The sequence below is a fragment of the Hesperophylax consimilis genome, chromosome 21, assembly GCF_061612785.1.
Source record: "Hesperophylax consimilis isolate HC1 chromosome 21, BYU_Hcon_1.0, whole genome shotgun sequence".
In the NCBI taxonomy this organism is placed as follows: domain Eukaryota; kingdom Metazoa; phylum Arthropoda; class Insecta; order Trichoptera; family Limnephilidae; genus Hesperophylax; species Hesperophylax consimilis.
In genome coordinates this window covers 24289866-24315235 of record NC_142856.1, presented here as the reverse complement: position 1 = coordinate 24315235, position 25370 = coordinate 24289866, and the positions used below count along the sequence as shown (strand labels likewise).

Below are 25370 nucleotides of genomic sequence, written 5' to 3'. Positions count from 1 at the left end.
ACAGTTAAAAAAAAATTAAGGTCCTAATATTTAATGCGCTACACTATTTCGTGTAACTTTCGGAATCGGGCCGCTCACAATAATATTCCTTATGGATAGATGGCGATAAGGTTTAAATTCCCGCCTAAACGCCTGTTTTGAATTATACAAGAAAAGTCATTGCCAAAAAGTTTGTTTTGCAAAATTTAGACGCAAATTTTAAAATGTTTTATGAACATTTTCCAAAGAACTTAATTTACCACATCATACAATAAAACCGAAAATAGGTTCGTAGGTAGGAGATTTTGAACTTCAAAGCAATTTTACAGGCCTGATTCTTAACTAACCCCACAAACTTAACTAACCACTATTAAACTGTTTCTAAATTAACCCTACACTTTATTTTATCTTTTGGGATGCTGTGTGGAGGGTTTTTTTTAAAGGAAAGGAAGTTATGGGAAGGTAAAATGTGTCAGAGTTGGATAGGAATCTAGGGTTCAGTGTGTCCAAAACAGACGGAAATATGAATATATCCCTTCCACTGCGGCGCAAGGCGACTGGTCGAGACCAGTTGGAGAGGTCAAAGGTTTTCCCCAAATCAACCTCTCTCGATATGGCACTCCATGTAGCTGATGGGAAGATAAATCCTGAACACACTTCACCCGATAAACCCATGGATCCCTGCTAAATCATAAAACTTAGCGACCCCTCGGGGTGACCTATGGCAGATAAATATTGGCTTGGCTGATAAAAAAAATGCTCGATTTGTTCAAAGGCTAAGATGTGTTCTGCTCGCAGTATTTAATTAAAGAATCTATAATATTTCTAAGCGATGTTGAATGAAGTTGTTTTAATTGATATTAGTCGTTTCAGTGAGGCCTTAACATAATACTCGCCGAAAGGATATAGGGTTAAATATCCACGATAAAACATTGCAAAAAATACAAAAATCTTGAAATGTTTTGTTCTAAATAAAAATGTATAAGTGGTCAAGAAAGCATGCCGAGAAAAGAAAGCGAAGCCCAAATTAGGAGAGGAACCATTATAATTTAGGAGATAGACGTAGAAGTATGTACAAAGAGAAAAGGAGAGTGGTTGTTAGAACCATTATAATTAAGCAGATAAATATAGAAGTATATACAAGGAAAAAAGGAACATGGACGTAAGAACCATTATAATTAAAGAGATAGATATATAAGTGCATATAAAGAGAAAAGGAAAATAGACGTAAGAAGTATTATAATTTAGGATATATATACAGAAGTATGTATAAAGAAAAATGGAGAATGGACAAAGATCAAAAGTATAAATAAAGATTTTTCAAAAGAATGAAAGCAAATAAGTTCAGTGAAAAAATTAAGTTAGTGAAATTCTAATAAATAGACGAAAGAAAATAAAATAATAATATTTGACAAGTCAAAATATTTCACCAAAAACAAATCACTGAAAGTAAATAAGATCAAAAGTTCCAATAAGTTAAATTCTAATAAACAGGCGAAAGTAAGAAAAAAAGTCCATAAAAAAGAAAGAAGAGAAAGCATATTGAAGAAATTGATGAATGACGAAGAAATAATTTGTAAAATTTTACAGGGATTTTTAACGAATTCACTCTGCGAGGTCGGGGTTTCTGGTTCATTGTCACTGCTTCCGTTTTTCGCTGTTGTCGTTCCGTTTCCAATTTCCTTTGCATCTCCACCTGAATGTGCATTGGTGGAAGATATTTCATAAGTATTCAACATGAAAATAATACAAACATTTTCAGCTGAAAAGTTTTTAAAAACATATTTCATAAATTTTTGTACCCACACTAGAATCTCTTTTTGAGCAGGTGATATGTTTCAGACTCTACGGTGTACGTAATAATACGGAACAAATATAGAAAATAGAGGTTAGTTTAATGGTTTTATATTAAATATAATTTTTTCTGGCTTCGTGAGTTTTTTTCAAGTGTCAGAATGCTTAATGGTCACATATTTCCATCAAGATCCAAGGAAACAAGCTTACACAAGCCACGCCCTCCTTGTACTTATTTTCTCCAAGATCCAAGAACACAAGCTTGCACAAGCCACGCCCTCCTTGTACTTATTTCTTCCAAGATCCAAGTACACAAGCTTGGATAAGCCATTACCTCTTTGTACAAATTTCCTCCAAGATCCAAGTACATAAGCTTGCACAACCCACGCCCTCCTTGTACACATTTCCTCCAAGATCCAAGTACACAAACTTGGATCATGGAGCATCATGGATTTACAGTACACAACCCACGCCCTCCTTGTACATATTTCCTCCAAGATCCTTTATTAAATTTTTTTAAACTTCCGATTTAGTTGTCCGGGTTAAATCTTCCCCAAAGGAAAAACTTAACCCTTCCACTCACTTTTCCACAAATGATCATCTAGTCAATCAACATTATGTAAGTGCATTATATAAGCAAAATAAATACAAAACAATACAAGAACAACACGTCAACTCACCAGAGATCAAATGGGAAAATAATTCACCGACTCCAGATATTTTCATATCAGAGGGTTCGGCTCAGTAGAACTTCTAACAGGGCCTAATCCTACTGATCCCTCAACATAAATATTTAAAAAATCTTTTGTTATCCTACATGTATTCAAAATGACCGACTTTTGCATCTTTATATATAATTTTTTTGATAGATCTAATACGCCTAAATTTTTAATTAGAGAGCTAGGTATAATGCCAGTAGCCGAAATAACAAATGGTATAATTTTTATAGTCTGAGAATGCCAAATTCTTTTTATTTCATTTCCTAAATCGGTGTATTTTCTTATTTTTTCATTAACAGATTTTTGAATATTACAGGAATTTGGAATAGCGACATCAATGATATAAGTTATTTTTTTAATTTTGTCATGTAAAACTATATTGGGTCTATTATGACTAATCGCTCGGTCTGTTAGTATAGTTTTATCATAATATATTTTATAAAATTCGTTTTCTAAAAATGAATTTGGTTCGTATTCATAATATGGTACTACATTACGGCAGTCAATCAAGTTATGTTTAATTACCAAATTTTGGTGAATTATTTTTAAAACTTGATTGTGCCTAAATGTATACTCGGACGGTGCTAATATAGAACATCCCGATATAATATGTTCTATAGTTTCCGGAAAAGCCAAACATTTTCTACACAAATCATCAATTTGATTTGTATCTTTGATCATAATATATGCTTTCTATAATTTTTAGTATTAATGACTCTATCCTGAATGGCAAGCATAAATCCTTCTATTTCTGCGCTCAACTCTCCAATACTCAACCATTTATTTGACGAATGTTTGTCAACATACGTTTGGTTGAGATAATTGAAGTGTTTTGCGTGTAAAATTTTATTTGACCAGGAATCTAATAATTCCTGGTTGGGATTTATAAAAATGTTGGCATTCTCATCGTATAAATTTAAAGGTGTAATATTTCTATCTGCCTTGCAAATTATTTTGTGCATTTCTGAGCTATGAGCTTTCCTATGGAAAAAAATTCTTAGCATTTCTACCTGATTATGTTTCAAAGAAGTTATTTTGACTATACCTCTACCTCCTAAATTTCTAGGTAAATTAACTCGTTCTATAGCTGAATTTGGATAATGGCAGTTAAACTTTGTTAGCGTAGTTCTAATTAATCTTTCTAAGTTATCTTAATCTGTATTAGACCATTTTAATTATGCCAAATGAGTACGTTAATAGAGGTATTGCCCAAGTATTTATTGCTTTTACTAAATTTTTAGCAGATAGATTGCATTTTAAAATTTTCCTGATCCTAGTTTGAAATTTATTAAATTATTATTTGCATGGAAAATAAATTATGTGCATGGAACAAAATGAAATCTTTTAGAAAATATTCTATCTGGAAAAAAAAATTTTGTGTGGGAAAAAAACAATGTAATTTCACATAAAGTTTTTTTTTCTTTTTAACATGAACCATAATGTAGAATCTCCTCCCGAAGTTAGTGCACTTTATCCCCGAACACCTTGCATATTATATCGTTTAAAGAATTTCCTATTGAGCATATAAGATTTAAATTTACATGGTAAACAATTTTAACAAAGAATTTTGTGTAGAAATCATAATAGTTACCTTGATCACCGCGAGTTTTGCTTCCCTTCCGTTGCTCCTTTTGCCAGAAGTTCAAGTCATTCTTCTTAGAATCCTTAGATTTGAATGTCTCGTCCCAGATTTCTCCAATTTTTCCCATACTTTGTGGCAGCCATTGCCCTAAAATACATTAAAATGGTTCTTTTGGGATCATTTTCATACAATCAACTAATATCGAAGAGTCCCATGCGTCAGCTTCGGATAAGAAGTAGATTTTATTCCATTTCAAATGACGATATACAAACACTACTTTATTAAAATCTCTTAAACTGACACCGCATTTTTATGTTCTGATATATTATTAGCTTCGTTTAGACGGGCCGCACAACGCACCTGTGCCGCCGCCCCCAACTTGCAAGTAGGAATACTTAAATATTGATGGGAATGCCCGAATACACTGAATATATCATAGTATGAATTGATTTCATACGCATTATTTTTTACTTTTGAAGGCTTTGTCAGTTGGGAGTCACGTGCATTGTGCGATCTGTACGGAGTTATTGGTTAAGATCACTGAAAATATAAACGAATTTGGTGGAATTTGAATACATAAAAACATGTTTTGGGTGAAAAAATCATCTTACATTGCGCCAAGCGTCCAACGAAAACAACTACACTGACAATTGTCAGCAGAAACACGATAACGTTGATGGCGATCCCGGCTCCTTCGGAGTAACTGAGCATGAACCAGCCCAGGTAGTCGAAGTACACCATTTGCCCCTCCTTGTGATCCTGGGAATATAGGAAACAAATATGTGTGTTTTATTTAAGGCCACGTAGTTAAGTATTGTTATTATAAAGATATTTTGTTAGTTTTAAGGAATTTGTATGAGTGAATCTCCGTTGCTCGTTATTTATGTGCATCGTAATTCAAAATATGTTAGAATTTGTAACCTTTAAATTTTCTAACTCTGGAGCGTGTCCGAGCACTTGAAGAAGAGCGAGTATGTTGTCTCCCAAATGCTGGTGGCTTCCCAGGGGGATGTAAGCCTCCTTGTCGTACACAGTGTGATAGATCTTCCCGTTACGGCCAAATGCAAAGTCCAAACCTACGAACCATGTTGATAAATACAAGTATTTCACTAATGGACATGAAGATTACTTATGATGAAGGATTGGGTTGAATTGGTTTCCATACCCACCACACAAGAAAAGCGGGAACTACAGGACAATCTACCCCATTTCACATGCCAGTAGTTATACAATATTAATTAACTACTTGGGAGTTACCTACAATGGCAAATATGACGCGAACAGGGGGGGTTTGTCAAGCGTAGAAGAACTCTTGAGCAAATATTCAATGTCCGACAACTTATTGAGAAACGTCGGGAGTTCAAATTTTCCGCAACGGTGTGCTTTATTGACATTTTCAAAGCATTTGACTGTGTACATTGAAACCATTTGTGGGAAGTATTTAAGGAGATGAGAGTTCCTAAACAACTCACTTATATAATTAAAAGCCTGTACACCAAAGGAAACCCATGTAACAAGATTGAAACCCAAAAAATGGACATATTTAAACTGCAGAAAGGTTACGTTACGGATGCAGCATTTCACCAATGTTATTTAATATAATTTGAATACATAGTGCGTAAGATTCCTGATGGATGGAAAGGTGGAAATACATTAGTTTCTAAAACATCTCTTATCGCCTCTTCTGAAGAAGAAATGAATCACCATCTTGATAAAATACACAAAAAAGCCGTAATCTAGGTCTACTGATCAACAAAGTCAAAACAAAACTAATGGTGATCGACAGGGAAACAGGGAAACACCTTTGTGAGAACAAATGATGCTTTCACAGACTTAGAAACGAAGAACGTCTTCATACAGGTACTTAGGCTCGTCTATAAGTGATGAATGAGGCTATGAAACAAAGTGAAAAGAGGGATTTGCATAACAAAAGACGCCATGAGCAAAATGCAAAAGTTATGGAGTGACAGAGACATAATGAAGACCACCAAGATCCATCCGGGCGCTGATTTTCCTAATATTTCTATACTGTGTGGAAACATGGACACTCAGAGCCAACGAAAGAAAGCGAATAGACTACTTCAAACTATAGTGCTGAAGAAAAATGTTGCAATAAATGTGTCCATTCCAGATGAGCTAGGTATCTACAAAAGACTTTCAACCGTCTTACCTACGACGTATTTAAAGATAATTTTAACACGTTACGAGCCAAACTGAGGACTCTATCTTGGAGAAATTCATAGTTAAAGTGTTTGGCAGAAAAAGCAGATGAACGTCACCAATATGCTGGGGTGACCAACTATCATAGTCTGCAGTTCTCCACACAGGGTAGAACCATGAGGAGTGGAAGAGAACATTGTTCACCATGGAAACTTAAGTAGGGGTCACGATCCTCAGTGAATTAAGATGAATCAATGAATGTTTTGGTTTATTTTTAAATGTACAAGAGACTCAAATTCACGGACCAAGTGGAATTTCACTTTGGAAAACGTGATGAGGCTGAATGAAGGAAGGGAAGGATTGAATACTTGGCTATTCAGACCTGGTTACTAAACCAATTTTCACGATGATGTGTATGACCTTACTATTATATTTTGTTCCGATATAGTTACACACTTTTAGGATACTTAGCATAAATCACATTCACATAATAATAATAACTTACCGGAAATAATATAATATCTTACCAGGAATCTTTTTGTAGTCTCGAAATATTCTGAAATCTGTGTCTGAAGGAATGAATCCGCTCTGAAAAAGTTCCTCGCCAAAAATAAGTCCGTGGGGATGGGGCGCAGTACGAGCGTAGTACTGAAAAAAATTATTATCTTTTTATTGTATATTAGTGCTTACCAGAAAACACCCCCTCATTGAATTTTTTTTTGTATATTAGTGCTTACCAGAAAACACCCCCTCATTGAATTTTTTTTGTGTATATTAGTGCTTACCAGATTACACTCCCTTATTGAAAATTATTAACTTTTTATTGTACATTAGTGCTTACCAGAAAACACCCCCTTATTGAAAATTATTTACTTTTTTTGTATTTAGTGCTTACCAGAAAACCACCAGACCCATTCTTTGTTCGAGTGGAATGATTTGACGTTCGGTGTATGTAAGTGTGTACCTTTGACGAGACTCAAGAATAAGAACGTCGACCAATGTATGTACTTTCGACGGCGATTGCGAGTGGCCTGGGTTGGAGAATAGATACCCAGGGCCAGGGTGGTCGATGAAAAACAACAAAGCGTTGCGGCTATGACCCAACGTTCTGGTTTTGGTCCGATGTTTTGATTTAGGATTATTAATAATTCTCGATATGTGTGCATGGAGTAGCTGGAAGAAAATAATAGCCCAGAGTGGAAGATACTCTCAGTATCGCCCTAGTTTTTTTGTTATTTTTTTTTTATATTAACTCCACACAGGAGGCCCTGAAGAAAATAATTTCCCTCAGGGCCTATGTCATCTTTGGGGATGCTGTGTGGAGGGTCTTTTTGTGGAGAGGAAGGAGTGAACATGGGTCTTGAAGAGTCCCATGTTGTAGGAGGGAGGAAACACAGAGGCCGGCAGTTCGTTCCACAGCCGAGCTGTTGAACTTAAGAACGAATCGTAGAAGCGACCCGTTCTCATGTGACAAATGTCAACCGTGTACAAATGTTGGGCGCGCGTTTGGCGTGTATCCCGACTACGCACCGGTGCCGAAGGGATCAATGACGCTAGTTCCTCAGAGCATATTCCATTGTAATACCGATAGAACAAGGACAGCATACCTACCTGACGCCTGTGCTCTAAAGATTGCAGTCCGTTTGTTAAGATTGGGGAATCTATCAAACGGACCGCCCGTTTTTGCACAGAGTCAAGGGTTTTTTTCAGGTATTTAGGGGCTCCGGACCAGATATGGCTGCCAAATTCGATAGTTTATACCACCATTTGAAACGTTGCTTGAAATGGCTTTGGTCGTGTTATGACATTTACGTGTACGAAGCCTATATGTTAGAGTTGTTCGAAAAGGGTCTATATTTTTTTATTATTTTTTTTTTATTAATATCAATAGCAAAATTTGTACATTATGTAGGTTTAAAGTATAATATAAGTATATTTTTTGTATTTTTTTCACAGTCGGTATATTGGCGATTCACTTTCAATGATCGTGAATAACCTTTGCAGGTTTCGATTGTTTTTCATGAAGATGTCGCACTTTTAGTTTCTAATAAGTTGTTATGATTATATTGTTAAAGTTTGTAAGAATAAGATTAGTATTATCTTTTTATTGTAATTTTAGAAGTCTGGAGTACGCTCGTTGATTTTTGAAATATATCCTCAGATTTAATGTTTATTTTTTAATATAAGATTTTTTTTTCAAAACTGCATAAAAATGTTTGAAAAAACGAAGTCCTTGGGAATCTATAGGATAGTCTGTGTTAGTTTTACTCCACCAGAATAACCAAGGGTTTCATACAAAACTTAAATTTGGATTTTAAACCAAAATATCCAACCACACTGAATAATTATGTTTTAGCACAGAAATGATCTACTTTATTTATTTGTATTTCAAATTATAAAATATGGGCAATTTAAGAAATCAATTTTTCTCGATTTTAGTTTGTTAATTTGTTAATTGTTAATTATTTGTCATTTAATGGTAATTATTAACAAAATGATATTTCATTTTTCGTTATTGAAATACAATGATTTATAAAAGAAAAAATTGAATCACTAAAAAAACTATTTTGATGGTTTTAAATTTAATTTTCAAACCACCGATTTACGTTGTCACACAAATTAGTCGTAAATATATTTTAAATTCCGACATAATAAACGCCTTTAATATATTTCATTGTATTTATATAGTAGGTTTGGAAAAGTTATTTTTTTTTAATAATTACCATAAACTCACAAAAAATTGTCAACGTTTCTTCTAAAATCGTGAAAAATTAAAATTCTTTAATGGCCCGTATTTTCTAATTTAAAACAAAAATAATTAAATAAGCACATATCCCTACTAGATATTTGCTAAAAAAATTGATAAAAAAAATTATTATTCAGTTTGGTCAAGTATTTTGTCCTCAAATCCTAATTTAAGTTTTGTATGAAGAAGGCCGCACAACAGTTCCTCTTAAATAAGTCGTGCTTTATTAAATATTTTCACTATTGAATGTAATATTTTTTTTAGTATTACCACGCTCCTTATTCTTGTTTATCTTCTTGTCTCCATTTCAAACCATCGTCTTCTTATTTTGAACGTTTAAAATGGAACTTTAAGGCCCCCTAATAAGCGTTCAAAGATAGTTTGAAAGGGAAATATGTAAATACGAATGTTAGAGGGAGAGCGCTAATATTAAAAAGCGATAATAGTTGAGCGAATATTTTGAAAATATTTAATAAAATACGACTCGTTTGAAATAGAGCAAAATCTCTCGAAAAATGCTTCAATTGCGTTTAAAGATACACTGTGCATTTTTTCATGACTATAAAATATTAAATAACTGAAAAACGTGTTTTAAATCATTATCGGATCTTACTTTGCAATTTTGAATTTTATCGAGAGAATTTCATATAATTAACGTTTCGGCATAACAAACATATAGATTTTTTTTTGGAACATAAAAACGTAAAGAGTTAACGAGAAATTTGTAGAAATTGGGTATTCGCGGGTTTTTTTGTGCTGGTGCATGCGACATTGTGGGAAAAAAGTTTGCGACAGAGACAATGCCAGTGCATAGATAATAGAATATTATAATAGATATACAAACAAAAAATTTATTGAATGTGAAAACTAAACCAATTCTTACTTTGAAGAGCCAAGGGTATTCAGGACCGGACTGAAAGAGTATAGCCCTTCCACCAATACCCGCTCCCTCCATGTTTAGAAATGCTCGAACAGTTTCAGCCCATCTGTGTGACAGGAACATGTGGGACCCCTAAAATACGAAAATGAGATCCATAAAATTTCAAAGAAAATTAATTAATAAGTTGAAACAAATATTTGGATTAGAGAATTGTATCATTATTCAAATTTAGAAATATTTGGATTAGAGAATTGAGTCATTCAAATTTAGAAATATTTGGATTAGTGAATTGTATCATTATTCAAATTTAGAAATAAGTCGACACAAATTTTTGGATTATTTTATTATTCAAATTTAGAAATAAGTTCACAAAAATATTTGGATTGTATCATTATTCAAATATAAAATAATTTGACACAAATGTTTGGATTAGAGAATTGTGTCATTATTCAAATTTAGAAAAAAAATGGAATAGAGAATAGTGTCATTATTCAAATTTAGAAAAAAATGGAATAGAGAATAGTGTCATTATTCAAATTTAGAAAAATTTGGTTAAGAGAATTGAGTCATTCAAATTTAGAAATATTTAGATTAGTGAATTGTATCATTATTCAAATTTAGAAATAAGTCGACACAAATGTTTGGATTATATCATTATTCCAATTTAGAAATAAGTACACAAAAATATTTGGATTGTATCATTATTCAAATTTAGAAATATGTTGAAACAAATAATTGGATTGTAGAAATTTAGAAAATGACTTGCATTCAACTATAGAATAAAGAATAACAGTATAAGTGCTTTCATATAAATTTAAATGGAAACAAATGTTTAATTTAGCCCGTCAGCACAGCGCTCCGTCTCATTTACACTCGCATGACACTGTAGATCCCATCCCATTTGAATTTCGTAAATACAGTTTTGCATTGGAAATCTAAGCCTCGATTAGGTAAATATTTGGATCACAAAACATGCCCACAAGACATTTGTCGTGTTATACTTTATTCTATGGCCACGACAACGCAATATTTACCTGTAGAAAACTTTCTTCTGCGCCGTTGAATAGGAAAATGACATTGTGTTTGAGACGAACTTTGGACTGCGTGAGGACCCTCACTAGCTCCATCATCACGGCACAAGCTACGCCGGCATCAGATGCACCTGGGAAAACAATATGTATTTATTTATTGGACAATTTGTACAGCGCCGCTTTTGTGAAATATCACCTCAGGGGCGCTATATAGCCCAGCTACACTACTCGCGAAGTTGATCGAAGTTGACCGAATACGATAGTGTGGGCACGAACTTCGCTTCGCTTCGGGCAACTTCGCTTCGCTTCGCCCGACTTCCAATTGTTGTCGGTAAATGCGCCCGAGTCAAAGGACTCGAAGCGTCACGGCATAAATAAACCAATCACTGACTGGTTGGACTGAGTTACTCGCGAAGTTGCACGAGTGTGTGGGCACGCACTTCGAACTTCGGCTAACTTCGTCGAGGACTTCGTCGAAGCGTCGAAGCGAGTAGTGTAGCGGCCGCTTTACAGTTGATGCAGGCATTACAAAAAAATATAAATATTACAAAAATAAATTTAAATTAAGTTAAATAAAATGAAGTACAGGAACAGGTGATGAAGTACAGAAACAGGTGACACGAAGATGGAGACTCTGATTGCTCCATCTTAACCTTGGCCTTCCCAGGTTCCTTCTCCCTATCGGTCTTGAGCTCAGCAGGGACTTTGGTTCTGTATACAGTGTGTTACAAGACGTGCTTGACTTATTTTAACCAGTGATTTTTGATATTATTTGGAGTAAAAAGATGTAAATGAAATTTTGGAATCCGATGACTTTTTAATGTTTTTTTTTCAACTTAAAACATGATAAATCAGTAAGTATTGTACAGTTAGGATCGGGGTGAGGGGTTGGTCGGTTACTAGACTGAGTGCCCAGTGAAGACATGTGGAAGTTAAAAACCTTTACTCAAAATAATGTCAAGAATCAATGGTCAAAGTAAGGCAAGTTTTATAATATTAAAAGTGAACCTTACCATCGCTTGTTGGTATAGTATCGTAGTGAGAGTTGAGGAGGATGCTGTGCGACGGGTCGGACCCTTCTATTTTAGCAATTACATTCTGGATGTTTTCATATATATTGGTGAACGGCGGCTTGTATTCAAGGTTGTAGGCTCCGCTACCCTTTTGAACCTGAAAATAATATATTTTACCAACACGGACATGCAAGGGCACAACAAAAGATCATGAATTACATTAATTAATTAAACCTAAAAAGAGTGTACTATGCAATTGTACAATCTATATTACAATATGGTATTATTGGCTGGGGAGGAACTTATAACAATATATTAAATCCACTTAAAATAGTTCAAAGATTGATAATTAAAGTAATATTGAAAAAACCATCCAAATTTTCTACTGAGATTCTCTTTTTAATATTCAATGTACCCACAATAGACAATATATATAAAAAAATATTCAATTCTACAAATTTATAAAGAAATACAGTTAAATAAATTACAATTCAATTCAGCAGCAAGATATCAAAATCCCAAAACTTAATACAAAGCACACACAAAATACCTATCTCTATCTAGGTATAACATATTTTAACATCCTTCCATTATATCTAAAAAATATTGAAGATATTCAGGAATTTAAAATAAAATTAAAAAATTACCTAAAACTACTATAAAAGTCCATTTCTTACTCTTATTATTATTTCCTTCAAATCTTGAAACTGTATTATTGATAAATCTTGCCTATTTCTTACTTATCCCTTTGGTTTTGCAAATATATTATTTACTTACTTACATAATTCCATATAATTGAGCTAGGATTCACTCACCAAACACAAGAGCCTCGTCTCTTTATGGTGAGGAAAAGCTATTATTATTTACCTTTGTAATAATAATAATAATAATGACTTATATAGCGCCGTTTTTGTGCAAAAACACCTCAAGGGCGCTGTATAATATGTATAAATTGTATATTTATTGTAAAAAACATACAAATATTAAATAAATAAATAAAATTTAAAAAAAACATAACATAACGTCATCTTATGGTTACCAATAAATGACAACTATGACTTAAGGACACAAAAAAAAAGAATTATTATTTTCGTAAGTGATTTTTTGTGTTGGTTAATACATTCTTCACAGAGTAAACTTTTATCTGATCAAATTATTTGTATTCCTGTTAAAAACGGGTCTGCAGGCCTTTAACGAATGAATTGACAGATTTTCTAACAATCTATCAGTTAGACACACGTGTTATGAGGATGTCGGAACACGTGTTCATAAAAATTTCATTATATTTATCAGATGCACGAACTCGTGTTACGATATATTCTGGATGGACTAATATTTTATTAGGTAATGTCTTACCATCACGTTTTTAACAGGATTTTAATAAAACAACCATACTCATTTTTCTCCGTCTTTATTGAGCTTAAGGCGATGCACTAAGTCGTGTAATATTTTAAATTGAGCCGTTATCAATAACACCCCTTACGTAGATGGCGATAAGGTTTAAATTCCCGCTTAACACCATCCGCCTGTTTTGATTTATGCAAGAAAAAAACATGGCCAAAAAGTGCCTTTTATTTTATTTTGTGGATGTTCAGGCATAAATATTTAAAAAAATTTCGATCATTTTATAAATAATTTAATTTGCCACATTATACAATAAAATCATAACCGAAAATGGGTTCGTAAGTACGAGATTTTTAACTTTAAAGCAGTTTTCATAAGCCTTTACACTATTTTTTTCTGGGTTTATAAAACGACTTATCTTAAAAACACTCGATCATTTCAAAGGCCAAGATGTATTCTACTCGCAGTATTTAATTAAAGCATCTGAAACATTTCTAGGCGACCAAATTTTCAAACCAAAAGCACATGATTTTGAATTACTACGTATGGCATCGCCTTAATTAATATTAAAACCTGTCTAATTTTTACCACTAGCTGACCTGGCGTTTACCACTACAGCCTTTTCTGTAGATACATTCTTCCGTACTATTTTATTTGGATGTATCTCATAAGGTTTAGCTAGCGTTAGTAATGTAAGCGCCCGAAAAATATTTTTTTACGACTTGATTACAAAACATCGAATTACTCTAGTTTAGTTAATTTGGGTTACACATGTTTTTTGACATTTTATTTTATGCCTTTTGTATTTTTCCGTTTCATTGAGAGTAATCTTCGCAAAGCCTTGTCTCGAAGAGACCGAGGCATAGTGGCGAAAATTTGAGTACTGGTTCTCAATTCACCAATGTCATTGCGGTCGTAAAAAGTAGGTATGTTTCGATCTTTTTTGATGGCGCCGATAAGACATTATACAAAATTCGTCAGTCTTATGTAAGTTTTATGGTGCGATTGATAACATTCTTGGATTACGGATTTAATAGCTTTGCGGATAATCTCTCTACTCTACCGACTGTTTGTGTTATGTATTTTTAAAATTAATGACAACCTTAATCCGGGGAATTTTAGTAGTTCTGTGAACATTTGATATTCCAATTCCAAATAAAAAGGTACCATCAAACACGGCTACCACCTTGATAGGATTGACCGGACGCATACGTACGATATATGTGTATTACAGGGTTTTCCAATAAGAGGTATTATTTTGATATTCAATCGTAAAAGATCAATAGTTTCGTTGTTTGTGTGGCACGTAGCGCCATTTTGTTGAAAATAAACGTTGTCCAGATCAATACCATCCAATTTCGGTCATAAAAAATCATTAATCATCTCTCGATAGCGCAATCCATTCATCATAACTGTTGCTCCAGCCTCATTTTAGAAAAAGTAAAGTCCAATGACTCCGCCGGACCCCAAACCGCACCAAACAGTCACACATTGAGGACAAAGAGGCTTTTCAACAATAACTCTTGGGTTTTCCAAGCCCCAAACGCGACAATTTTGCTTGTTGACGAAGCCACCGAGGTGGAAATGGGCCTCAACACTCAAGATGATTTGCATTTGATTCACTCAAGTGAATTTTAATAATTTCAATGCGTTGTTGAAGCGTGTATTGTTCCATTTTTATTAATGGCGTAGTTTATACTTGTCAAATGTCAAAAAATAACAGCTTCAAAAGTAACATCTACCGAAATAGCGGGCTATTTAAAATAACACCTCTTATTGAAAACCCTACATGTCTATTAAATCCGTAGTACAATTTTAAATACTAGCCTGCTAGGATCTACTGGCGGCTTTTTGATTAGCTTCGCACAGAAAAGTAAAATTTCTGATTGCAGAGTTGTGTCCCTTTGTACGACAGCAATTATTAGAAAGTGTGCAAAAATTGGGTTACTCCCCCCTAAACTTATTCTTATTTTAAACCAAATCGTTTTTAGAGCTCTAAAATTTCAAGATTACCATTGAAATATAAAATAATATACCATTTTTTTGTTCGTAGGCACAGCTCAAATTTTAGAATTCTATAAAATCTAAAAGGAACTGATTCCAAAAGTAGCCGGATCCTTGGAAAAAATAATATCGTGCGATGTAGTGGTAACAAAGTCACTGGGACATAAAAAAACGTGACAGGACTATCATCGTACATGAAGTTTGGTTCATTAGTTATATTTGGTTATTATACGAGTAGTTTGGTTAGAAATTTATCGGCCGGCATAGTCCAGTGGTAAAGCATTGGACTGCCATTCCGAAGGTCGCGGGTTCGAACCCGGCGTGCGCAAATAAATTTTATTTGATTAATTTGTGTTATTTCACAATTAATTAATTAAAATAATATATAGTATATTTGCGGCACGTTCCAGAGTGGAGGATACTACCAGTATCGCCCTGGTGTAAGACCACCATTCAGAATTGAAACGTTGCTCCATATGGCTTTAGCCGTGTTTAGTGACTAGATCTGAATAGCCAGGTACTTCCCCACCTTCCTCTTTCCCTTCCCCACTTACCTTCAGCCTCACAACATCCCCCAATTGGGGATGCAATAGTCTCACGGGCTCCAGACGGGAGCAGTTGGGACTCTTGTGAGGTATTCACTATAAAAAAAAAAATCTTTTTGTTTTTGAGTCGACGTTTGGTACTAATTTTTCATGTTGGGAAATGTTTGATATTGAAAAACTTTATTTTGGAAAAATTGGTCGGAAAATTGGTTGGGAAATGTATATATCTTTTTGAAATCATGTGAAGTTTAGCAATTTTCCATGTAGGGAAATTAGGTTTTTCAGAAAAAAATTATTCGTAAGAATTGGAAAATTTTGGCTGGGTAAATTTTATAAACACGTTTGTTTTTGTAATATTATGTGAGGTTTGGAATTTTTTATTTTTCTGAGAACAATTCTAAAATGCACAATCATTGAGAAATAATACTAGAAGATAATAATTCTATCAGATATCCAAAATCATTGAAAGAATCAAACAATTTCTTTTAATAACAAATAATAAAAAAAGTAATAAATTTCTTTCAGAAGAAATTTGGTTGGTGCCCATCACTCTCGGGCTTTGGCTGGTCAGCCCTGTTATAAGTGTTGATGTTACTAAAGTCATTATAATGTACCTCGTACAGCAGCGACTGGGAGCTTTGCGCCTACATGGCTAACCTCAGCTCGTCTTGCAGGATGGCTAGTGCCAGGACCTTGTTCTGGTAGGTGCCCACCACCCTCGAGCCTAGGCTGGTCAGCCCTGTTATTAGTGTTGATGTGACTAAAGTCATTATAGTGTACCTCGAATAGCAGCGACTGGGAGCTGTGCGCCTGCAGCTTGGCTAACCTCAGCTCCTCCATCAGGATGGCTGGCGCATATATCCTGTTCTGGTCCGTTCCCACCACCCTCGGGCCCAGGCTGGTCAGGCTGCGGAGGGTGTTCCGAGACCTCACACCGCTGAATAATTGTGGGTTGGCCAACTGAAACATACAATTATAGAGAAAATTATAAGTAGTAAGATCAATAATATAATTAGTTTTTGTTGTTGTTTATTTCGAAGAATTAAATTTATTTTATATATTTAAAGTAAATCGAATTAAATAATGTTATTATGAAACGTTGATAAAGGCATTAAACGCCGAAACAGCTGTCACAAGAGTAAAAACTAAAATGCTGTTTAATAACTTAATAATAACATAAATAAAATTTAGTAAAAACAATAAATACTTGGGCAATACCTCTATTAACGTACTCATTTGGCATAATTAAATTGTCCAATACAGATTTAGTTAACTTAGAACGATTAATTAGAACTACGCTAACAAAGTTTAATTGCCATCATCCAAATTCAGCTATAGAACGAATTAATTTACCTATAAATTTAGGAGGTAGAGGTATAGTCAAAATAACTTTGATGAAAATAATAAGGTAGAAATGCTAAGAACTTTTTTCCATAAGAAAGCTCATAGCTCAAAATGCACAAAATTAATTTGCAAGGCAGATAGAATTATTACACCTTTAAATTTATACGATGAGAATGCCAACATTTTTATAAATCCCAACCAGGAATTATTAGATTCCTGGTCAAATAAAATTTTACACGCAAAACACTTCAATTATCTCAACCAAACGTATGTTGACAAACATTCGTCAAATAAATGGTTGAGTATTGGAGAGTTGAGCGCAGAAATAGAAGAATTTATGCTTTTCATTCAGGATAGAGTCATTAATACTAAAAATTATAGGAAGCATATAAGAAAATCAAAGATACAAATCAAATTGATGATTTATGTAGAAAATGTTTGGCTTTTTCGGAAACTATAGAACATATTATGTCGGGATGTTCTGTATTGGCACGGTCCGAGTATACATTTAGGCACAATCAAGTTTTAAAAATAATTCAACAAAGTTTGGTAATTAAACATAACTTGATTGACTGCCGTAATATAATACCATATTATGAATACGAACCAAATTCATTTTTAGAAAACGAATTTTATAAAATATATTATGATAAAACTATACTAACAGACCGAACGATTAGTCATAATAGACCCGATATAGTTTTACATGACAAAATTTAAAAAAAATAACTTATATCATTGATGTCGCTATTCCAAATTCCTGTAACATTCAAAAATCTGTTAGTGAAAAAATAAGAAAATACACCGATTTAGGAAACGAAATAAAAAGACTTTGGCATTCTCAGACTATAAAAATTATACCATTTGTTATTTCGGCTACTGGCATTATACCTAGCTCTCTCATTAAAAATTTATATATAAAACTGCAAAAATCAGTCATTTTAAATACATGTAGGATAGATGTTTCAAATATTTATGTTGAGGGATCAGTAGGATTTATAGGCCCTTTTAGGAGTTCTACCGAGCCGAACCCTCTGATATGAAAATATCTGGAGTCGGTGAATTATTTTCCCATTTGATCTCTGGTGAGTTGACGTGTTGTTATTGTATTGTTTTGTATTTATTTTGCTAATATAATGCACTTGCATAATGCTGATTGACTGGATGATCATTTGTGGAAAAGTGTGTGGAAGGGTTTAGTTTTTCCTATGGGGAAGATTTAACCCGGACATAAAATCGGAAAGAAAAATGATTTACTTTAGATTTGTAGTATTTTTAAATGTTTTCATCCTCCAATTTTTTATGTTTAATGATTTACTAGGAGCAGTCCCGGCGTTGCTCGGGTTTCACACAGAGTTTTTCGAAATCAGACATAGTCAGCGACCTTTCTCTTGTTTTGAAGATCAAGTGTGCAAAATTGTATCAATGTCGGAATAAAACTGTATATTTTTATAAAAATCAAACAAACGCTGCAAATCTGTTGTCTATGGTTAATTATCAAACAGTCAAACAGTCTCGCCGCCTGGCCTAAATTCAACATACTCAAAATAAAATAAAATTTTTGTAAAATGCTTTTCAACTATAACATTTTAACGATAAGCACCAGATTTTATTTTTTTAGGCGATAAATAGTAACTTCCCGAGGTACTCAGTCTAAAATATCTGAAGTTTTATTAATTCGTTTATCAGAATGATTTAAAATACACCCCTCGGAAATATCCATTTTCTAGTCCTGCTGAGTCAAATTCGACCGTAGGTTCGTACAGTATGCCGGGGCCACGCGCCGAATTGTTGTGTACACGTCTTCTTTACTTACGTCGTTAAGATTCCGAATTTATATTAGAGTAGGTATTGTGTTGTACGTAACGTTAAGTAACATGAATAAATTTACCGCTTCTTCTTCAGTGACTCCAGTTGGCAGAGTGTGGTCGATGACGTGCACAATGTAGAAGGCCAAACATCCTCCCAGCAGTATGAACACGGGCCACCTCCAGGAGATGGAGTGGATGCTGTGCTGGACTGCTCTCCTCTTCTTCTCTGGCCGCGCCTTGTCGCTGAAGGGAACCGGCTCCATCCCTAGTTCGTTCATAGCCACATCCGAGCCACGACTATGGGACATCTCTGCTGAAAATTAAGCTAGTTTAAAAGCGTGTTATTTTTATTGACATACTAGTTGATGTGTCCCCGGCATTGTTAGAGGACATATAAATGATTTCGGATAAAGTTTTGAGGTTATGATTCCTTTTCAAATAAAATCGCATAGTACATTATTTTGATGTATCTCATAAGGTTTAGGCATCATTAGCAATGTAAGCGCCCGAAAATATTTTTTTACGCCTTGATTACAAAATACCGATTTTTCTCTACTTTCTAAAAATATAATTTGCATGTATTATGAATATAAACCTTTCAGGAAAAATTCTCTAAAGGATAGTGAAAACCTTATCAAAATTTGTTGGGTATTTGAGAAGAATTAAGTGCACAAATAGACAGACGTGGAGAGCAACTTTGTGTTAAACTACATGGTTTTCCAATAAGAGGTGTTATTTTGATCTTCAATCGTAAAAGATCAATGGTTTCGTTGCTTGTGTAACACGTAGCGCCATTTTGGTGAAAGCAAACGTTGTCTAGATCAATACCATCCAATTTCGGCCATAAAAAATCATTAATCATCTCTCGATAGCGCAATGCATTCACCGTAACTGTTGCTCCAGCCTCATTTTAAAAAAGTAAGGTCGAATGACTCCGCCGGACCATAAACCGCACCAAACAGTCGCACGTTGAGGATAAAGAGGTTTTTCAACAATAACTCTTGGGTTTTCCGAGCCCCAGATGCGACAATTTTGCTTGTTGACGAAGCCACCGAGGTGGAAATGGGCCTCATCACTCAAGATGATTTGCATTTGATTCATTCAAGTGAATTTTAATAATTTCAATGCCTTGTTGAAGTGTATCGTTCCATTTTTATTAATGACTTAGTTTTTACTTGTCAAATGTCAAAAAATGACATCTTCAAAAGTATCTACCGAAATAGCCGGCTATTCAAAATAACACCTCTTATTAGAAAACCCTGTATATATTGACTGAACCATAAACCCGCCGTCGCGTCGTGTGCTGACGCAAAATTTTCGCCGTGCGTCAACTGATTCCATGTTTGTGATTTTTTGTAAATTGTACTATATTACCAGACATTTTTTTATGAAACACCGATGACCAGATTCCTACCCACCCCTCATACGTTTTTCCTCTCTGAAACCTCGTTTCCTTTATTTCTTTGAAAGAACGTCCACGAAACATCCTAAAGATGACAAAGGTATTATTAGAACACTCATACGGTATAATAACATTGATAATTTCACCATCGGCATCAATCTATCTATTTATATAAATAATAGAGTCTGTGGCGGGAGGCGTGGATTTTATGATGATGTACAAATCTACAGTTTTATTCAGAGATTGATGATTTTTTGCACACTTAACCTTCAAAACAAGAAGCAGTCTACATGATATTTCGAAAAACTGCATAAAGCCCGAGTAAGGACGCCAGGACTTCAGCTTGTTGATTATAAAAAGCCCGAGTAAGGACGCCAGGACTTCAGCATGTTGATTATAAAAGGCCCGAGTAAGGACGCCAGGACTTCAGCTAGTTGATTATAAAAAGCCCGAGTAAGGACGCTAGGACTTCAGCTAGTTGATTATAAAAAGCCCGAGTAAGGACGCCAGGACTTCAGCTAGTTGATTATAAAAAGCCCGAGTAAGGACGTCAGGACTTCAGCTAGTTGATTATACAAAGCCCAGGTAAGGACGCCAGGACTTCAGCTAGTTGATTATAAAAAGTCCGAGTAAGGACGTCAGGACTTCAGCTAGTTGATTATACAAAGACCGAGTAAGGATGCCAGGACTTCAGCTAGTTGATTATAAAAAGCCCGAGTATGGACGCCAGGACTTCAGCTAGTTGATTATAAAAAAGACCGAGTAAAGATGCCAGGACTTCAGCTAGTTGATTATAAAAAGCCGGACTAAGAACGCCAGGACTTCAGCTAGTTGATTATAAAAAGCCCGAGTAAGGACGCTAGGACTTCAGCTAGTTGATTTTAAAAAGCCCGACTAAGAACGCCAGGACTTTAGCTAGTTGATTATAAAAAGCCCGAGTAAGGACGCCAGGACTTCAGCTAGTTGATTATAAAAAAGCCCAAGTAAGGACGCCAGGACTTCAGCTAGACGATTATAAAAATAATGGATCGTCTGTAATTGGCTTCACCACAGTTTGTTAAGGCCCCGTAGTAAGCGTTAAAAGATGGTTTGAAAGGGAGATATGTAAATACGAATGTTAGAGGGAGCGCGCTAAAATTGAAAACGTTAGTTTTGTAAGTTGCATTTAAATATACACTATGAATTTTTCAGGCCTATATTAAATAAACAAAACGTGTTTTTAATAATTTTCGGAGCTTATTTTGCGATTTTTTTCTATCAACGGAATATCATATAATTAACGTTTCGGCATAACAAATGTAAAGATATTATTTTCATATATAACATATATTTTTTTGGAACTTAAAACCTAAAGAGTTAACGAGAAACTTGTCATAAATCGGTAGAAATTGGGTAAGCGGGGATTTAATGCAATCGGAAGGCGAAACAGCTGTCATGCGTAGTAATATTTACACAGGAGAACTTTTTATGAACAAACCCTTTTTAAATTATATAATAATATTTATTTATTCTCGCCCTGAAGACTTTTACATGTATACATTGTTTTAGGTAAGTTGCTCTAAGTGAATACATAACATAATAAACTAAGTATGAACGATATAAGCAGGTACAAAACTGCTCGCGATACTAGAACCAAAGGACATTAATCTCTTACAAATCCCTTTCGCTAAAACAACTTTTGGCCAGAGAAATTTTAAATATTTTGCAACAAGGCTATATAATGCTCTCCCACTAGCCATTAGACTGAACAATTTTTTTTGAAATATAAAACAGACATCAAGTCTTGGATCATCAGCCAGATCCAAGACAGATCTAAGATCAAATTTTTTATAAAAACCCCTAAGTTTGTACTCCAACTAGATGCTGAGTAAAAAATTTATCATTTATTATTTTTATTCATTATTTTTTATCATTTTCACATTGTCATTTAATGTAATGAAATATTATATGCATCCAATAATAACACTAATTTATGTATTCAATACGTCTGTCTCGACACAGGTAGATCCTAGTGATACAGACATCAAAAACACCTGTAAAAAAACTTTATATTGATAATAAAAAATAAGTGCTCATAGAGAGTTGTGTTGTACAAAGGAGTTCAATAAATGTATAATAACAAGATTACAGAATAAGTTCTTATGGTACTAAGAAATTAGTTAACAGTAACTTTGTTGATGTTTATAAAAATAAACATGAAGAGTTTGTATTTAGCAAACCTTTATTACGCCATGTTATTAAAAATTAAAATAAAACTTCCAATTAAAGTGGAGTGGAGTTCTACAAATTAAACATGATAACAATAAATACATTTGAGGAAAAATCAAACGTTAGAGAAAGTTTTACCACTGTAAGTAAGTATTTAAAATCGTAATACAAATTACGTACTGTGAATGAAACGAGATGGTTTTCTCGTCCTTTACGTTTGATCTCACTTTTTTTTCTGTGCAACTACTTTCACTGTGTCTTGCGCACTACTAAACTAGTGGGCTGAATAATTTTAAAAACCTCACCATAAATCATTTGTGTTTGGGTTAAGTAAATAACAAAAACAATACCAGGCACACTATATTCGCAATAAACACAGTCGTTAACTATTTAAGACAATTATAAACTGGTGTCCACTTGTCTTTTTGGCTGAGGTGGTAAGATAAAAAAGATAAACAAAAAAATGAAATCATTGCTGCAGAACATTGCTTTAAAAAGAGCGTTTGGTTGAAACTTGGAACACAAATAATTTATCTTTATTATAAAAAATTAATATTATAAGAAATTTAACAATATTCATTAAAGTAGTCATGCAAAGATGCCGCATGGCAACTTATCTACGATATATTTTTTTAATTCAATAATAGTAATTACATAAGTTACACAGAGTTATTAACAACTTAATTGACAGTCCTGCCATAGTTGCCACTGTTAAAATCGGTGACCGGATAAATCATCAAAATAATAATTCATCACATCTTTAAAAAGTTATATAAAGTCATGGAAAGTGATGAAACAAAAACTTTATTAACTGGGTTAAGTAGGTGAGGTTAGGTTTAATTTTTTTTCATCGTTTCTAATGATTTTATATCACTTTTTAAAGGTTTGTTGAATTGTCACTGTGTTGAGTTATCATGGAACCGTTAAAATCAATGTGCCGACTAGGAATAAGAGACAAAATATAACATTCTTGCATGCATGACCTGGGCAACAAGTTTGGGGGTACTATTGATATATTTATTGATTCCATGTGCGTTGTTCCATGTAATTAAGCGTAATATATACAAGTTGCATCCTACAAATCAGAGTAGCGTTGGTAATGTAGCTTTAGTGATTTGTCTTATATGTAGTATTGTTCTAGATTCTATATTATTTTATGTTACTGTTACATGTTTTACTAATATTGTTTATCATTGTACTATTATTTCATGCTCTATTTTTTTGTATAATTTTCGATTGCTCATTAGAAATATTCAGTTTTAAAATCCATGTAAAAGGCCGGCTGGTCGTAAAAACAAACAAAAAAAATTATTAATAATAATGTACTCAAAAAACCGGAGTTAACAAATATAAAAAAAGATAATATGGAAAAATGTATTGATACCTAAAATGGTATTGATACCTAAAAAAGTATAGATACCTAAAAAGGTATTGATACCTAAAAAAATATTGATACCTAAAAAGGTATTGATACCTAAAAAAGTATTGATACCTAAAAAGTATTGATTACTTAAAAATAAATAAATTTAAATCTTTTACGAATATTTAAATATAACCAACTGTTGAGAATTACAATTATTAATTGATGAAGAATAAACTATTTAACTCGTTGCGTCAATAAGTCTATAATGATAACATAATACCCAATGAAGAGACAATATTAATAACCAAATATGTGTAAAAACCACATTTTTGCAGACAATAAGGTGATAATATTTTAGTACGAGCATACTTATGTCGTATTAATTGATAAGGCAATCTTTATTGCCGTATTTAGAAGAGTAATCCAAACAATCGACTGTGACCTCGAGATAAAAAGAGTATTTTAGAAAATACAAACTTTTTTTAAAACACAGAAAACTGTTTTCAAGATCAATGTGTCGTTGTCAAAGAAATCAAATTCTAAAAAGGTTGAAAACTATCGACAGAAAACATAAAAACACAGCACAGTGAAAACAATATTAATATACGTAATACACTATTTTTAAAGATGTTACGACAACGTTATATAAAATATATTAAGTCAATAATATACGAAAAAAAATTTCAACATAATATATAGCTAGATTCCAGTTACCTATTTATATATTTTTTACGCAGAAGCCGCAGAAGCCGCAACACTTGGGGTGACCTAAGACAGAGGTGTTTGTTATCCAATAAATGGTTCCCGGGGCTGTGGTACCCAAACCCGCCTCCCAAATATCCTGGTGGCATAAGAATTTCAAAAGAATTCTATCTGTTTATATTAATCGTTAGGATATTTTTAATAAGCCAGTTTTTCAATATATTAAGATCGATTTAAGATTGTTCTAATAAAATTTCACAGCTTTTGCTTTCTTAAAATATCGCAGTGTCATCTGCGTATAAGAGGATTTCGCTATTTAGTCAATTGACAGATATCATTTATGTACATTTGGAATAAGAGTGGCCCCAGTAAGGATCCTTGAGGAACTCCATAGTTTATGCTCTCAAGTAATCCATGCTAACATATTATTTTCTGTTATTTAAAAACAATTTTATAAAAACATAAACTCTTTATTGGTTACGCTTTACATAAGTTACAATCGTTCGAGAATAAACCGACAAATAGCGAGTAGGTAGTTGTAGCATACATTCGATGTTTTACTAGTAGGTTCTTATGCGATGCTGGTTGCATGCATCAATGTTCCAGAACATTCTAGTAGCTACCAAATGCAGTTTTGAAGAGGAATACTGCATAGTGATGTAACTCAGAAGGTGATAATTACACTCAAAGCTTTGTGACACTGATAAGTGTTGAACTTGCAATTTGTCAGGACAAGTCAGAAC

The 25370-nt window shown here is 33.6% G+C and overlaps 1 protein-coding gene across 1 annotated transcript in view; it reads right to left on the bottom strand.

Annotated features, from left to right (window-relative positions):
- Positions 1-22934, bottom strand: part of LOC149413773 (endoplasmic reticulum metallopeptidase 1-like) — a 38474-nt gene extending 15540 nt beyond the window's left edge. The window contains exons 1-11 of the mRNA XM_089644495.1: positions 22743-22934; positions 19033-19262; positions 16578-16757; positions 11905-12061; positions 10895-11022; positions 9864-9992; positions 6762-6882; positions 4996-5150; positions 4686-4833; positions 4084-4221; positions 1568-1675 (exon numbers count right to left, since the gene is read on the bottom strand). Of these exons, the coding sequence (XP_089500621.1) occupies positions 1568-1675; positions 4084-4221; positions 4686-4833; positions 4996-5150; positions 6762-6882; positions 9864-9992; positions 10895-11022; positions 11905-12061; positions 16578-16757; positions 19033-19260 (1492 nt within the window). The 5' untranslated portion in view covers positions 19261-19262; positions 22743-22934. The remainder of the gene's footprint in view (positions 1-1567; positions 1676-4083; positions 4222-4685; positions 4834-4995; positions 5151-6761; positions 6883-9863; positions 9993-10894; positions 11023-11904; positions 12062-16577; positions 16758-19032; positions 19263-22742) is intronic.
- Positions 22935-25370: the final 2436 nt, after the last annotated feature.